The sequence below is a fragment of the Prunus dulcis genome, chromosome 1 (assembly GCF_902201215.1).
Source record: "Prunus dulcis chromosome 1, ALMONDv2, whole genome shotgun sequence".
Lineage (NCBI taxonomy): Eukaryota > Viridiplantae > Streptophyta > Magnoliopsida > Rosales > Rosaceae > Prunus > Prunus dulcis.
In genome coordinates, this window is record NC_047650.1 from 2,767,062 (window position 1) to 2,784,591 (window position 17,530).

The 17,530-nt window shown below is 37.3% G+C and overlaps 3 protein-coding genes across 6 annotated transcripts; 1 reads left to right on the plus strand and 2 right to left on the minus strand.

The window, feature by feature from the left end:
• Window positions 1–1,019: 1,019 nt before the first annotated feature.
• Window positions 1,020–4,689, plus strand: LOC117614637 (inorganic phosphate transporter 1-4-like). 3 transcript variants are annotated; one of them, XM_034343515.1, is made up of 2 exons: window positions 1,020–1,268; window positions 2,874–4,689. In XM_034343515.1, the coding sequence occupies exon 2, from the start codon at window positions 2,935–2,937 to the stop codon at window positions 4,513–4,515; it is 1,581 nt and encodes a 526-aa protein (XP_034199406.1). In that variant the 5' UTR covers window positions 1,020–1,268; window positions 2,874–2,934; the 3' UTR covers window positions 4,516–4,689. The 3 variants fall into 3 exon arrangements, with proteins under 3 accessions (XP_034199406.1, XP_034199407.1, XP_034199408.1); XM_034343516.1 differs by lacking the exon at window positions 1,020–1,268 and adding an exon at window positions 2,448–2,738; XM_034343517.1 differs by lacking the exon at window positions 1,020–1,268 and adding an exon at window positions 2,448–2,704.
• A 2,657-nt stretch (window positions 4,690–7,346) lies between these two features.
• LOC117614040 (phosphoenolpyruvate carboxylase kinase 1-like) lies at window positions 7,347–8,705 on the minus strand. The gene is made up of 2 exons (XM_034342712.1): window positions 7,881–8,705; window positions 7,347–7,676 (listed from the first exon to the last, which is right to left on the minus strand). The coding sequence occupies exons 1-2, from the start codon at window positions 8,656–8,658 to the stop codon at window positions 7,627–7,629; spliced, it is 828 nt and encodes a 275-aa protein (XP_034198603.1). The 5' UTR covers window positions 8,659–8,705; the 3' UTR covers window positions 7,347–7,626.
• A 3,444-nt stretch (window positions 8,706–12,149) lies between these two features.
• On the minus strand, window positions 12,150–17,104 carry LOC117616438 (cryptochrome-1). 2 transcript variants are annotated; one of them, XM_034345765.1, is made up of 7 exons: window positions 16,785–17,104; window positions 16,551–16,615; window positions 15,729–16,406; window positions 14,832–15,053; window positions 14,030–14,736; window positions 13,205–13,880; window positions 12,150–12,540 (listed from the first exon to the last, which is right to left on the minus strand). In XM_034345765.1, the coding sequence occupies exons 3-7, from the start codon at window positions 16,036–16,038 to the stop codon at window positions 12,515–12,517; spliced, it is 1,941 nt and encodes a 646-aa protein (XP_034201656.1). In that variant the 5' UTR covers window positions 16,039–16,406; window positions 16,551–16,615; window positions 16,785–17,104; the 3' UTR covers window positions 12,150–12,514. The 2 variants fall into 2 exon arrangements, with proteins under 2 accessions (XP_034201656.1, XP_034201655.1); XM_034345764.1 differs by having other exon boundaries at window positions 15,729–16,422.
• Between the last annotated feature and the right edge of the window lie 426 nt (window positions 17,105–17,530).

A 17,530-nucleotide genomic window follows, 5' to 3' on the forward strand; every position in this document is an offset into this window, starting at 1 on the left:
AAGCCTAGTATTTTCCATCAACTAATCACATTGACAGATATATTATTTATTTAAGACTCCAATTAAACTTCTATTATGTACGTTACTGTCATTTGACAACAATGTTAGATAAAAAGAGCATTTTAATACATTTTTACTTTAAAAAATTTCTCGTAGCCCTGGTCTACTGGTACGATTTTTTCTTTTTCAAAAATTAGAAGATATCTCAAATTCAAATTTCTGTCCTCATTAATCAAAAAATAAAAATCATTTTGGACAATGTATATATTTTCTTCTTGTAATGCTAGGGGAGACAACTCGTCTCAATTTTTTTTCTTTTTTTATTTTTCCTATAATTGATCTGTACCCACCCATAGTGGCTGGGGCTATCTTATCTCAGTTTTTTATATCAACTAATATGACACATACCATAACAATTAGTACGAATAAAGACATAAAATTAAGTTCATGCAAACAAAAATCTAGTTAAATTAGGAAATCCACCCAAGTCTATTGTATTTATATATTCCTCTCGGATTTTAATCTTGATTTGATGTTCACAAATACTGAATGACAGCCCATAATTAAGTTATTGAAGCTCTCATAGAAATTATTCCAATTTTCCTTTTTCTTTATAATAACCTCGTATAGTCATCAAAAGAATAACACAATGGAATAAAGTGACGGTTGGACTCTAAAACTAAAATGGGTCTTGCAAGGAGCTTGTAGATGTTGTGATTAAAAGTAGTTTTTCTTGCACCCAAGATCTTGTGTTCAAATTCCCTCTTTCAATATCGTTTTTATAAAATAAAATAAAAATGAGTTATGTATTTGGACGTAGCGAATAGTCAGAGAATTTTTTGTATGGGTAAAAAAAAGGGTTTTGGGAAAAATGAAGTTACGATGTTGACTAATAGGAAAGATAGGGTCAAAGAAGAGAGGTGATGTGAGTGAGAAATAAGGGGGGGAATATGCCTGGTAAAAAAGATTCCTCTGAACATTTACTGGGAGATGATGAGGGTCTGTTGCAGTTAAATACGGAACCAACCCCGCTTCCCTTCCCTCCATTCCCATACTTTCGCTCGCTCGCTCCTCCTTTTCTCTCTAAGTCTAAATATAATACAAAGAAAACCACTCTCCTTAGCTTCATCACTCTCTTTAAACCTCTCTGTTTTCTTTTTCCACTAGTAATTGCAGTAAGACAAGGCATTGGTTTTTCTCCTTGCAGTGTGATTTCCTCATAATTGCATTCAGATTCTCTCACCTTCGTTTTCAGCTACGGCTACAAGGTTTGCCGATTCTTTCCACTCTACCTTTTTTTTTTCTTTTTCTTTTTCTTTTTGCTTTGATTTTTCACTCATGTGGGTTTGTTTTGTTCATATCTGTTCTTCAATTGCCTGCATAATTTGGGATCAATCAATGCCTGGAATTTTCAATTCCTTTCTTTCTCAGCTCTCACAAGCTTCATTCTTTTCCATGAAAGTTTATAAATTGTAACATATTGCAGAGATTTATCTAATGCACATACATTTGTTCTTTGTTTTGCTAATCCTTGTGTTGCATTTTGCAACGTTATCAAGAACCCAATATAAAAATTTAGAAAAGGCAAACACTTTTTCTTGATTTGGGCACGTGAAAATGAGTTTCTTTTCATCTTTGGTGTTGGATGGTAATTGGGTAATTACCGTAATGTCAAGCAACTTCGCCGTCTTTTGTTGCTCTTGTTCAAGAATATTCCTGGATGTTCTTTTCTGTTTCTTCATACTTCACGTCTGTTCTCAAGGAAAGCAGAGGAAAAAGGGAGATATTTTATTTGCGTGACAGATTTTTCAAGCAGTGAAATGAAAAATTGTAACTGAACATCATACTATATAATCTGGGCTTCTAAAGCACAATTCTTTCATAAGTTTTCTGCTTCAAAGTAAATTATAAAGGTTTGTTGCTTTCAACTTTTGCGTTCTCTAAGCTCCTGTAGTATTGGAGATCATTTCCCTGTGTGTTTTTTTGTTTCTAGTTCTTTCTTTGTTGTGTAGTGAATCATTAATTCTCCTTTCTTTGATGGAAATTGGGTTGCATAAGAAATTATTTAACTTTATGTTTATCCCTTTTATTTTGTCTGTTTAGAGCTCAGAAAACGAGTAGTTGTAGTTGCAGTTGTAGATGCAGATGCAGCTGTGTAGTTTGACCATATCCCTGCTTTCAAGAATTTTAAATTCACTGTTTGAAATTCATATGTAAATCCATCTGTCTGCTAATTCAGCCGCATCCATTAGCAATTTAATATATTCTGACTGATGAACATTTAATTTAGTTTCTGAATTTGACATAGACCAACTTTTGTTTTCTTCTTATAGAAGAAGAAAAGTATTTTATTCCACTTTCTTCAGAATTAATTTCACTTTATTGACCCATGACTTCCTGTGCTCTGGGTCATTTTCTCATGTTTCCTTTAGTTGTCAATTGTCATCATTATCGCCAATTGGGTCTATCACAATGGAAAAGCGTCTTTAGAGGTGTTAAGTTTCAACTCTTATTACATGATATCAATTTTTTTGTGTGTGAGAAATCTCTTCCTTCTAGTTTAGACTATCACTTCTCCTCCATTTGCAAATTAGAGGTCTTAAGTTTGAACTCCTATTACATGACATCAATTTTGTATGTGTGAGAAATCCCTCCCCTCTAGTTTAGACTATCACTTCCCCTCATGCTTCTCCTAAAATAAAAGGTCGTGTGGTTCTCTTTAAAACTCATCTGTTCACGTAAGCTCATTGATTGTAGAGAAATCAAATCAACCCCTATTTTGTCTTCTTCTCTATGCCTGTTTTCTTTTCACTTTTGTTGTGCAATCACAAGTTTCATAGATTGATTTTTTTTCTCTGCAATCAAAATTTCAGGTTAAACAGTTGAAGAAAATACAACAGGGCAGACCAACTTTAGAGAAGGGGTGATTTTGTGATGGCCAGGGAACAACTGGAGGTGTTGAATGCACTTGATGTGGCGAAAACACAATGGTATCATTTCACAGCAATTGTGATTGCTGGCATGGGCTTCTTCACAGATGCCTATGATCTCTTCTGCATTTCCCTTGTCACCAAATTGATTGGCCGCATATATTATCAACAACTTGGAGCTGCAGAGCCTGGAAGTTTGCCTTCAAATGTCTCGGCTGCTGTTAATGGTGTGGCCTTCTGCGGCACCCTCACAGGCCAGCTCTTCTTCGGCTGGCTTGGTGACAAATTGGGCCGAAAACGAGTCTACGGCATGGTCCTTATGGTCATGGTCATATGCTCAGTTGCATCCGGCCTTTCATTTGGGAGAGACGCCAAGGCTGTGGTTTCGACACTTTGCTTTTTCAGGTTCTGGCTAGGCTTTGGAATTGGCGGCGACTATCCTCTCTCAGCCACTATCATGTCCGAGTATGCAAATAAAAAGACCCGTGGAGCCTTCATTGCTGCTGTGTTTGCCATGCAAGGTTTTGGGATTTTGGCTGGTGGAATGGTTGCAATTATAGTATCTGCAGCATTCAAGCACAGTTTTCCTGCACCCTCTTATGAAGCTGATGCAGCTGCCTCTATTTTCCCACAAGCCGATTATGTTTGGCGAATTATTTTGATGTTTGGTGCACTCCCAGCTTTGCTTACTTATTACTGGCGTGCCAAAATGCCCGAAACTGCTCGGTACACTGCCTTGGTTGCCAAGAATGCCAAGCAGGCTGCTGCTGATATGTCGAAAGTTTTGCAGGTTGAGGTAGAAGCAGAGCAGGAGAAGATAGAGCAACAAGGAGGGAATGATTTTGGTTTGTTTTCCAAGGACTTTCTTAGCCGCCATGGCTGGCACTTGCTTGGAACTACCAGCACATGGTTCTTGCTGGACATTGCCTTCTACAGCCAGAATCTATTCCAAAAGGACATCTTCAGTGCCATTGGCTGGATCCCAAAGGCAAAGACCATGAGCGCTCTTGAAGAGGTCTTCAAAATTGCCAGAGCACAAACTCTTATTGCTCTCTGCAGCACCGTCCCCGGGTACTGGTTCACTGTGGCACTCATAGACAGGATTGGAAGGTTCACAATTCAAATAATGGGGTTTTTCTTCATGACAGTCTTCATGTTTGCCTTGGCCATTCCTTACCAGCACTGGACTCTTAGAGAGAACCGAGTTGGGTTCGTTGTGATGTACTCATTGACCTTCTTCTTCTCCAATTTCGGTCCGAATGCCACGACATTCGTGGTGCCTGCAGAGATTTTCCCAGCAAGGCTGAGGTCCACATGCCATGGTATATCAGCTGCAGCAGGGAAGGCTGGGGCAATTGTGGGTGCATTTGGATTTCAGTATGCAGAAAAGGGTATTGGGGTGAGGAACTCCCTCATAATTCTGGGTGTGGTTAACTTCCTAGGGCTGTTGTTTACATTCTTGGTGCCTGAGTCAAAGGGAAGATCACTGGAGGAACTGTCTGGTGAAGCAGAGCAAGAAAATGCAGCTCCATCAGAATCAAGGCAGCAGGAGAGTGAAAGTGGCACAAGAACTGCTCCAGTTTAATTAGGCTTTTTCTTTTCTTATCAGATTATTATAGCATTGTTGTGTAGGATTTTTCGAGTGTTTGATCATGTTGCTTTATCTTCATGCTCGGAGCCTGTTTATTGTTTGTGGTAGCCTACGTTCCAATTAAAAGTAATTAAAAAGAAAGTTGGCTAAATGCTCCTAATTTTCCCAGTTGTAATTTTTTTTTTTTTTTATATCATTTATGCCCCCTCATCTAGCATTATCTTCTACTTTCTGTCCAAATAATTGCATGAATGCACTCTCTGATCAAATTTATGCAAATTATTACCTTCATTTGGACCTCATAGTCTAGGCACTCATGGTCAAGACACTCCCCAAACACACCCATAGTCAAGACAAGGCATGTGCGATTTTGACATTTTTAAAAATAAAACGGGGTCAAAACGAAATTTGAAACGTTTTAACAATCTGGGGCAAAAATTATAATTTCAAAACACTCTTAAACTTATTCCAATTACCTTATCAGCCCCTCTTCTTTCTCTCCCGACTTCCCCCACCTTTTTCTTTTTCTCCTTTTTTTTTTCTCATTATATTTTCTTCTCTTCTTGGTACTTGAGATCAATTTATGTTTTATTTTGTGTGGTTTTAATTATTATGTGAATGAATCATGAAGAATACATGAGTACTTTTTTTTATCTTATCGTATTAAAAATTGAAGTATGAACATGAACATTTTGTTTATTTAATATATAGAGTTTTTAACTCAAATGGTCCTCAAATTTATATCCGAGTTATATTTTGATCCCTCAATTAAATTATTCTTTTAAATGGTCCACCAACTTTTTATTATTCGGTGCATTGGCCCTATCGTTACATTTTTATGAGTTTTAGTCATGTGAACGGCATATGAGGGGTACAAGAAGGGTATAAATGTCTTTTCATAGCTCATTTATAAAAAAAAAAAATTATATAAAATGATAAAATAACATTTTCTGACAATATATATACATATATAATAAAAAAAATCACATAAAAATAAAAGATCTTAAGAAAAGAAACCTACTCTCTCTCTCTCTCTCTCTCTCTCTCTCTCTCTCTGTGTTTGATAAGTTTTGGGCAGACCCTAGCATCATCAATGGCTTCCAACAACGGAAATCGTAAAGCCGCTGATGCGTGTTATGATGCCCCGTGAGGTTTTCCACTTCGCAATTCCAAAACCAGAAGAGTATGAGCCCATGGATAGAAGAAGAAGAAGAAGATGGTAGTCGCCGCTGATGCGTGTTCATGATCAAACATTGGAAAAATTTTTAATTGCCGTGTTAATGTCCTAGTTTTTTGATATTTTTATATCCACGTGTCTCTGTATTTGTGTCCGTGCAACATATTTGTTGTATGTATAATCATCACAAAGACTTTCATGTTTTATTTTTTTCATTTATCAAAGAGCAACTTCATTCGATAAATTTCAAAAAAAACATTAAAAAAATCCGCACTAAAATTATTAGTTCACGTCAACACAGTTAAATATAATCCCGAATAAAGCTCACAAATCCAATATAACCGAAACTCTAAAGCAACCCAAGAGCCTAAATGAAACCTACCACCGCCACCTGAAAAAGTGTTAGCATATTCATAGCCACCTGAAAAAGTGTCGTCATATACACAAAGAGAAGCTTACATATTTCTTGCTATTCACATCCCTGTCTCTATTTCTCTCGTCACATAACTAATCACGTATGTAAAAAGAAATAATTATATTATAACTACGGATGCGTACGGATAAAACGGATATAAATGCAAATATGCCACGGTTCCAACCCACCATGGCCGCCACCACCTCTCAGAAAGAAGGCGGAAGCAGCTATATATTCCACATATCGTTTGCACTAGGACGTTGAGAGTGATCGAATGGATAATTTGATGTTTGATAGACACAAAGAAATGGGAATAGTTGGGTGGCCCTTCCTCACATGGGTCGGTTTTTCTGTTCCTCAATGACTTTTGTTTTTCGACCAAAAAAAAAAAGAGTGGTTGTTTGATAGCATCAACTTGATCCTTGTATAGTAGCTAAATTAGTAGGCAGGCACGTACTAGATTTGGAACATGTAAAACAAATCAGCCTTGTCACACCAAATTAGTAGGCCCATAGGCCCCAAATATTGTCCCTCTAATATCCAAATTGTACTCCAAATAGTGATAAGTAATCAGTACCATGCTACCATTATTTAGGCATGGAGGGACCATCGTTCTATTCTACTCACTTTAATGACCATGGACCTCACTAGTTCTAACATCCACTTCATCCACATAAATCAAATCAAGGGTGATGTTGCCATTCTATCAACAATGTTTTGACGTGCCCACTTCATTCCATTTTTACGGGTAATATTAACAACAACAAAAAGCATTTTAAAAATTAAATAATTACTCTTAACTATTTAAACTATAATTTTTTTTTTAAATAAAAATGTTGTCTTGAAACTATTTTAGCATATCTTGATAACGTTGTGCCACCTTAAAATGATTTCAAGGCATATTCTCTCGTGGCAAAAGGGGCTACATTACTCATTCTTAAAAACGAAGAATAATACAGAGAATGCATAACATTATCAAAATTCAACATGGTTTCCACTTCCACGCAACATTATATATCAGATAGGCTATAGAAATATAGCATCCATCAATGACAAGTTACCATCAAAGCCTACTTCTATTTCACATCACTTCCAATTGTTTCAAGGATAAGATTTGCCTCTCAACTGAGATAGAGAGACATAACACTGATTTATCTAATCTTATTTTTATTTTTCTTATAAACCCCTTATCTGTTATTAGGATCAAAATTAAAGATTTCAAGAGCTAAATAATAGCAGAAACCAGAGGAAACTCAACTCCAAAGCTCTCATTACACATACCACCACCATATTAAAATTAAAAACAACCAAACAAAAAAGAAAAAAAAAACACAGAAAAACACTCCAATATCAAGCGAAGAGAAAGAAAAAAAACTCGCTTTTTTCCTTTTTTCTTTTCCGGGAAAGCAAAAACAAATGCTTTCATTTTTCCCGACACCATTGCATATATGTACAGTAGCTAGCACCAAGCTTTTACAAAATCTATTTATAAGGAGGATTAGATGCTTCACGCTTAATCAGCCCCAGCTCTGGCCCCTCCCCCGCTTGTAATCCATGGATGTGCTGTACCCAAACAACCCCACATTAGATTTTTACTCTATAGTCCCCGTTTCCACTCAATTATTATGATTAACAAACTTTGAAAATTGGATGTCTCGCTATCCCAATTAAGGATATCAAATTACCCAACCTATCCCCGCAACCAAACAGTCTAAGCAGACGTGAAAACTGAAATTAATCAAACAAAAATCAACAGAGACCACTTACTGAGGACTTGCTCAGCCGAGAACCTTCTGGAAACGTCTTTACACAGCATCCGCCTCAACAAATCTTTGACGGACGCCGAGACGCCGTTGAAAACCCTCGCCGGAAATCTCAAGTTCGCTCTGAGCACCGCCTCGAAGATCTCTTCCGCCGTTTCGCCGTAAAACGGTGGGAAACCGGCCAGCATTATGTACAGAACAACGCCGGAGCTCCAAACGTCGACCTTCTCCCCGTACTCCCTTCCCGCCACCAATTCCGGCGCCACGTAGTACGGCGTTCCGACGAGGCCGCTCAGCGTCTCGCCATCCCCGAACGTCTCGGCCGATCCGAAATCGGCGAGCCGGAGCCGGTCCCGACCGTCGAACAAGATGTTGTCCGGCTTGATGTCCCGGTGAGCCACGCCGAGGCGGTGGCAGTGCGCGACGGCGAGCATGAGCTGAGCCATGACCGAGGCGGCCTCGGGCTCTGAGAAGACTCCGAGAGTGACTCGGCGGTAGAGATCGGGCGCATCGCAGAGGTCGAGGACCATGTGGAGGTGGTCGTCGTCTTCGTAGAGGTCGTGGAGGTTGATGACGTTGGGGTGCGAGGCCAAAAGCTTCAAAATCTTCGGCTCCGTCAACAGACATTGGGCATCGAGCGAGTCGCCTGAGTCGGCGATTCGCTTGTCGATCGATTTGACCGCGAAAACGTCGCCGTTCCTCTGGGCTTTGAAAACGACGCCGAATCGTCCACGGCCAAGCTCCTCGCACAGCTGGTAGTCTCGCTGCAGTGCCTCACTCATGAGTGTAACTAATTCTGTGATTTTCGGAGTCAAACGGGAGGTTGGGTTGGTTTCGTTGGGATTTTAATAGGCGCGATGGTTACGGGAATGTTTCGGGAGAATATTCGGGGTGTAAATGGAATCGTTCCTTCTGCGCCCGCCACGTGTTTCATGTAGAATCTAACGGCTGAAGATTCGAAGTGAATCAACGAACCTGTACCCGTGGGGTGGGTTGAAATTACGCAAATGCCCTTTCTTCCAATGGAAATGGAAAAGGAGAACGTGATTTCCGTACTGTTGCCGTCCTTTCTAGTAATCGGACTAGGATTTGAAGTCCGTGTCGTACACTATCAGGTATTTCTTCTGCTGCTTTATTTTTTATTTTTTATTTTTTGGTTTTTTGTAAGGATTTTCTTTGTGGTTGGTTTAGTAGTTGGAAACCTATTCGACTCCCACCTATAAAAGGTAATTACAGATTGCCACAATTTAAGTGCGTATCTAGACATCGTAATGCATGTTATTCATACAAGCACTAGTGCATGTTGGGTGAAACCCTATTTTTTTTTTTTTTTGTCCGCAAATCAAGATTCTTTTTTATTGAATTAAATCATGTTGATAACATTATTTTTTTTGTTATTCATAACATTTGTGCATGCCCACACATTTACGGGTAATCCATTGATGTGCAGTGAAAAGTATTTGTGTTTATGATTGACAATCACTTATGTTTTGCTTCTAAGTTATGTTTCTTTAATAAAAGTAAATGAGACTAATATTGTTTGGTGAAGTATTAAGGAGCCTTAATATGTTGTTAAAATTAGAGAAGGAAACAACCTGGAAAACTCTTTAATTGATGAGTACTAATTAGTGGCATTGACAATTAATAATTCACTCGCTAAACACTATAAAATTGACAAGCAAAAATAATAAGTAACTACGGAATTAACACTTCAAAAACGAACTTCTGGAAAGTGATTAGAAGAGGATTTTCAATGTTTAACATGTCATAAGATGACTTTTTAAAGATAATATCTTATTGTTTGCCAAGGAAAAAAAAACCGAAAAAACGTGTGAGAAGCGTGCAGCTTAAGTGGTCATGTGAATGATTTGTTAATTTTTTTTTAAATATAATTAAGAGAATGACAACAACAAGAAGTAAAGAAAATATTGAGGGTATGTATGACACATTTTGGGGGTTTTGTTTTGTCACATGAAAATTCAATAAAAATAAAATAAATCCGACTCACAAATAATTTTTTTTTTTCCTCCTATTTCTGCAAAGTTATTGAAATGCGACAAAGTGACTCTCGGAAAATTTACAAATGTACAAATGTGAGGATGAGGAATCAAATGGCCTTTGGAAGGAAGTAAAAGGTACATTGGAATCTTGAGAGCTACTTCTTCAATTTCAGAGATATGCTTGCAGAGTTATGCAATACAAACCAAGGACAATAATTGCACAAAAGGTTAGGAGGGACGATTATGAACTTGCGGAAGAATACATGCGAATGTCCCTTTCCAAATGGTCCACGAAATATGGACTCTCAAAACTTTTTCTTCTTTCTATTTGTATGATGAACACTAGGGTTGCGTATAAAATTACTCATAAACCACACGTATCAAATCATAAGATAATCACAATGTTATATTCAACTCGTATTCGTGGGAGTACGGTTTTTATTTTATTTTTATGCACATGTAAATCATAGAGTTTGTTTTTAGTGAAGAATGGGGTGGGGGAATCACAAGTTTTCAATTGCTCTCTTTTATAGTGAGCTAGTTTCCAAATTTAACTATAATTAGCCTATCCTAATCTCTTTTTATAGATGTTTAAACTTAAGGTAATGTAGTGAACAAGTAATGGCATATTAACATAAATGACAGACAACTGGTGACCAGCATAAATTTTCAATCATTAACTCTATCAATATAAGTCTTGAGGAGAACTAAATCCTACAAAAAATTTATTTATTTATATATAAGCGATATTAGGAGAGGAGGGAATCAAACTTAAAACCTCATATGAATGAGTAAAATGCTCTTAACCAACTAAGCTACAAACCCCTTTGCCTAAACCCTACTGAATGGTGCAAGTCATGGGAGACATAACACAATCTCTTAATTTAACGTATTGGATTAGTGAAGAGATCCAAATCAATAGTTAGGTAATGAGGGGGATACATTAACAAATACAAATGTTCAACCTAGACTTCCACTTCACAAGCCTTGTTTGCGTCGGACATTATGCCCATAATATAATGTTTATAAATTATACATATAATGTCAAGAAAAAACAATTGTTTGTGCATGCAATGTGGCATGCACCACTCAATTTTCGCTTTATTTTATTTATTTTTTAAGTGTATTTATGTGCGGTTTGTCTTATATGAAATTGAGATTAATCGCCATAGCCAACAGGAATGTGTTTTACGATTATTTCATGATAATTTATTCTCAGCTGTCAACTCTTGACAGGCACTGCCATGGAAGATTTTTGTTTTAAATTACAAATAACAAAAGCTTGGTATTTGATCTTGTATGCATGCATGATGCATTGACGGACTTTTTCTTTTTCAAGATTCACACCATATTATATACTTGTCTTTGTATTCTTTTACATTCCATCCAAATTGTATTGTATATCACAAATCAGGTTTCTCATTTATAATTTATAAATTTAATAATAAAACACTCAAAATAAAAGATTACCCAATTTAGGATTACTATTAGAATGTGAATATTGAATTCGAAATTAATAATTGACAATAAGTGGAGAGTTCGGAGATTTTCTCAAGCAACTTTGTCTAACAGAATTTTATTTTATTAGCAATATGTTAATTAAAGATCTGGAGTATCTCTGGACTCTGGCTGTCAACTTCGAGAAGATTTGTCAAGTTGCCTGTGTTTCTATACTATAAAGGATGTGACAAGCTGACCCATTTCTTAGTGAAGGATTTGCAGCTTGTGTCTTCTAGTTATAGAATAAAGTTGCCTATATCTCTAAAATAATCTTCTCTGACTAGACAATCTAACATTTTCTAAATGCTGGTGGGTTATTTTACTAGACACCCAAATCAGGGGAAAAAAAACAAACTTGATATTCCCGGTCAATAACGTAAGTGAAAAAGTTATCTCATATTTCTTTGTGTTTATTGATCAGGGATACTAAAAAGTGATATCCCCATTGCATGAGAGTTTATCTCCAAATCAGGACCAAGCAGCAGATGAAATCATGTCTGAATCTGAATGTATCAGATCTTTTTTAACAGATAAATAGGAGTTAAGGAAAATAAAACTCAAGTGATTGTATCAGATATATTATTTATTTGGCACTTGATAATCAAATTTGGGAAGCTAAATTGTATTTTTTTTAAATATAAGTAAAAACCCTTCGCAGGAAAAAAAAAACCACTCAGAAACCTTAAGTTAACCATCAAGTCTCAGGCTGTCGGTCAAGTTTGGAGGAATGTACTGATTAAGTGATTATTACATATGAAAGGAAGCAATAGAAGTAGGAAGAAGAAGATATTTGAGCCATGGCTCCACTGAGGCATATGATGTTTCAAAATTTACAAAATTTATTATGCCATGCCAAATCCTTAATAAAACTTATGAGCGTCCTTTCTCTTACAACAACAGTACATAGAGCAAGCATGCACCAACAAAGTTGGGAAGTTTTCTGTTTCAAGCTTGTTAGTTCTTCATTCTCTATATCTACTATTATGGAGGAAAAATGGACATCTTATCAGCCAGTAATCATTTACATGCCTATGGATTTTACATTCGAGTTATTGTTGTCATACCTAAAGGACAATTACTCCAAATGCAGAACCATCCTCTTTCTTGATGAACAGTACGGTCGCCAATGCATTCCGACTTATAGGCATTCATCTCCCGTAGCTCCTACTCCCACAGAAGTTTGAAATAATTAAATTAAATAGTGCAATACAAGCAATAACATTCAATTGAAATACTGACACAGAACTAACTTTTATAACCATTGAATGGTAGAAAGGAAAGTACGGAGAGAAATTCTCAGATTTTGAGTCATTTATCATGCGTCAATTCATCCTTTCCACAGCCCAAAACCACCCGGCTAAAACACATACACACAAATCTGCCTCTATAATTTTTTTCTGGGGAGACACAATAATATGTCAACCTCGCAATTATTGTGATACAAGTCTGATCTAACAGCATTTCCATTAACTTTTGGTGGATTTCGTAGTCCAGAACTTTCTTTGTTTTCTTGTTCATATTGGTAGACATGTTTCTGAAAGCCAAATTCCCAAAGCTCAAACAATTTTTTGCATGCACCAGAAATTAAATTTGTCAAAAAACTATAGCTGAATTGAATAGTGAGGAGACCAATGGAAACATGAAAAATGAGTTAATATACAGTAAAATTTCAAGCCACTTAAAGAACCGAAGAAATTTAATTAGTAGAATGAACTACAGATAGGTTTTCCAAAATAAATCATCAACACTAAGTCAACCTGTTCCTGCTTTCATATATTGGAATTTGGAATGAATTTAAACTCAAACAATTAGTTAATTCTTTGCTTACCATCTTTGCTTGAACTCTGTTCCATGTCAATCTGTTCTTGCCATGACTGCTTCATGTCAGAAGATTCACACTCCAAAAAAGAGTTGTCTTTTGATGAGGAACATGACTGTGGAACAGAAAATGAATTTCTGCTTGTTGTCTGCTTCTTAGACATTGAAGATTCAGCTGTCGAGCTGCAATCTTCATTTGTTCTCGAGGTCCCAGCTTCATTAGGATTGTGCAAATTATCTTGGAGTGGCCTTTCTTCTTGCATATGTTTGGATCTCTTCCTATTAAATTGGTTACTCTTGGAATTTTGACATGTAGGCACCTTCTGATCATTCGATGAGTAAGTAGGACAAGGAGCATTATTCTTTAAGATCACTTTTGGGATAGGCAAACTTTCAATACCATCGGAATTGTCAACAACAACTTCATCTGTGCCATTTGAGTTTGCAGCCTTTGCTGCTGCTTCCATTTCCCACATCTTGAATATAGCCTTGGTCAAATGTTCTCTAGCCAAATCTATCTCAATGAAAGGTTTTGGATAGTTAAATCCTAACTCTACCCCCGAAACTTTAAGCACATTATCCGGCGCATCCCAAGGATGATGGATCCACTCAGTTGGCAGACGCGCTAACTCAGGCAGCCAATGCCTTACATATTCACCCTCCGGGTCAAATTTTGAGCCTTGAACCTGTCTCCCAAAATTCACATGAATTAAAGTTAGAATAGACTAAAATAGGTTTATGTTCCTCAAGAATAAATTTGTTGTGTTTTAGGGTATTCAGGTAGCTGCACTTTCTTTAGCTTTCAATTTATAAAGTACTGAAGCAAAACACTCACCTCTGGACTGTCCAAACGCTCAAGCTCATGGCCATCTGGTAAGCTCCCTGAGATATACTGCCAACCAAGGATATCACTTTCCAAATCAGCATCCAAAAGTGTGTCCCAGAAATACTTCATTCCCCATTTCCAAGGAAGAAGCAATACTTTCACAGCAAAACTTGATACGATCACTCTTATTCTGTTGTGTATCCACCCGGTTGCCCATAGCTCTCTCATTCCTGCATCAACCAAAGGGTACCCGGTCCGACCTTGTCTCCAAGCCTTAAAATTGTTCTGGTCAGCTTGCCAAGGAAAAAAATTCAAGTTGCTGAGCAGTGGTCTCTCATGAGTGAATGGAAAGTTAAAACAAAGATACCGTGAGTATTCTCTAAGCCCAATGGCCCTCAGGAAAAGAGTCACACTCTCAACCCCTACAGAGTTCCCTTCTTTTGCCCACAGTATCTGCTTCATTCGAGCTAACTGGAAAACTTTCCTCACGCTCAGTTCTCCAAAATGAAGATATGGGGACAAAAGTGATGTAGAGTTTTGCCCAACCTTTGTCCTGTTCTTTGAATATTGAAGCAGGTGCAACTCAGAAAATTCACTTAGAGCCTTATCGGCATTGCTCCAACCAGGAGACCATGCTCTTGCTAAGAGGGCATTGCTAGATTTTTCTGTTTCATTTTCAAGACCCAATTCCTCAATTGAACATTTTGCTACATTTCCTGTCAAGGGAAATAAATTCGTCTTCTTTATTTGTTTCTTTCCCAGCAAATATACACACACACACACACACAAAACTCAGAAAGTCGAAATGTACCTGTTGCTGGCACCAATTTCCATGGAGGAAGGAGTGTGACAAGTTCCCGTTGCATGTTTAAGGACTTGTCCCAGTACGCCTCAAAGGTTGTAAAAGCTTGCCCTCTTGCATCATATACTTCCCATGGCTCATTCAACAGATCTGCATTGTAACTTTGCACAGAAATGCCCAGCTCCACCAGCTTTCCTTTGATGTTGTGATCACAAACAAGTGAAATAGGATCTGGGAAGGAAAAGCAATAGTATATTTACAAATTGGAAAGGAACGAAACACCTTGAAGCAATTTGCAAGAAGCATCAACACACCTAGCATGCATGACAGATAAGGGCTCTGTTCTCCAGCACAACGCTGATTGCCGACTAAATAAAATCATTTTCAATTTGATTTGTGACATGTGCCTTCGACTATAAGATAACAAAATCTTTGACCTCATTTCGTGAGTGAAATTTGTGAAATGTCATTGATATTACAATGAGAAATCTTCATTTTAGTCGAGCTGAAAAATAACCATTAGTTGTGGTGTATGTTATACTGGTCAATTTGCTATCACCTTAGCTTTTGGGATCAATGTTAACTTAACAGTTACAACTGCGCAAGGGTAAAGCATTAAGGATGCCACAATCATCCTCTACAACCCTAAAACAAAAAACAAATATAGACATCCAGAGAGGGACTGAAATTTCTAATTCAATATATAGAAATCCAGAATGAATGATGGACCTTAAGCTCTCTCTGCCTCTCACAGAGGGGCATTAAGTCACATAAACAAAAATATTGAGAGAACAAACGAAATAAGGTATCAGAAATGAATGAAAATTAGATCTTCACTATGCTTTTAGAAAATCAAAGTTATATAAGTTGACTGAAACTACTTTGAGGGTTGGCTCCAGAACATACCATAAAGATGGTTGAATACTACTTTTGTAGCTCCAATGGCTTCAATGCACTCCAAGAGAGCAGCAAAAGTGCTCTGGGTTCTGATTAGCACAAGTTCAGCCCCAAGGGATCTCAGGGAATGGTCCAAGTGAGCAAGAGACTGCTTTAGCCACCACCTCGAAACTCGACCCGCGTAAAATTGTCCTTCATCTTGAGGACACCATATATAAACAGGGAAGACGCTACCATCCCTAGCAGCAGCAGCTAAGGCAGGATTATCCTCAATCCTGAGGTCCCTTCTAAACCAAACTATAGTCTTGTTGCTACCCATCTTGTAATTCAGTTTCTTCAGGATCAAATTTCAGTATCAAGTTTTATAAAAGTCTCAAAAATTTATCTTCCTCCTTCCTCCACTCATTAGCCAGTAGCCACAAATCCCAGAAATCAGACTGAAGGTCCTCAATCAAAGAAAACCATAAAGCAACTTACAATCACAAACTGCAGCTTTTGCCAATAGAACGACAGCAAAAAACTTTGCCCAGTCAAGGGAAAGATCTGGAAATAATTCTCCCCAGATGAACCTGGGAAGTGAAGATTATTTTGAACTACCAAGGACCCAAAAACGCCAGCCTATCAAGATGTTCTGGGTCAAAGAAATTTGACTGTTCCCAATCTATCTGTGGACCAACTGAGCCTTCCCTACATGTTTCACCAACTGAAAAAGTAAAACTCACCATGAAGTCATCAACCAAACAACAGAACTCCACAAAAGAAAATCGCCAATACCCAGCAGACAACTTTTAAAGACTAGAAAAAAAGCAACCCTAAGTGGCAAACACTTACTCAAGAAGATTCAAAGAACAGTTCATGCATTTGGGTGCACCTTGTGTCGTTAAACACAATTCCACCTGCAATAGAAGATTAGATTACATATGACTGAAAAAAAAAAAAAAAAAAACTATGAATCTGAATCTGAGTGAGACCAAACCAAAATAATTACTTATTCATACGCAATAAAGAATATAATTTTGGAAAAAGAAAAATAGAAACAATCATACAGAGGGCTTTAAACAATACCAATTCTCTTTTTCTGGCTTATCCAGAAAGATCTCAAATACCCACAACTTGGCTAAGAACCCAAAATCAAATATTAAGGATGCATACTTTTCCCATATTTCCTGGACATGGGAAAAGAAAATAGTGCACAAATAAATAGACAAATAAAAAGCTTTATCTTGTGCACAATATGTGCAGAGAGGTGGTCAATACTGTGAATCAAAGAAATGGCTTTACGTGACTGTATGATTATTCCATTAACGTAACATCACGTGGAGATAATGACAGTGATTATGGTAGACGACGATTTCTTGTCTTCTTTGTGAACCCCACTGGTAAAAAAGATAAGGCTAAAGGTCTTGTTAGGCCTCCCTTTAACATTTGCACCTACAGGGTCCTATAGTCTTTTTTACCTTACCTTTTGGTCCTTCAGAATTGCAAGACCAGCCGAAGAGTCCTGAAAATCCTTTTGAAGTTCAAAGACAGCCGAACATGTTTTAGAACTTTTGATTAGACCAAACTTCCAAACGTTTGCAAATTATCTTGATTTTGTTTCTAAATTAAGAAAGGGTTTTGCTTTTGTTACCACTTTCTTTAATGTTGTTTAGCCTCATTTTTATGGGAAGAGAAAACACGGACTTTCCGTAAAGTATTAATTGGTTTTGTCCTCTTTGCATGCAGATCTTGTTCATATTCTACCGTTTTAGCATCGAAAAAACAAGAATACCTACCAAGTACCCTCAATTCTAAAAGTTCTGTTTAACCAA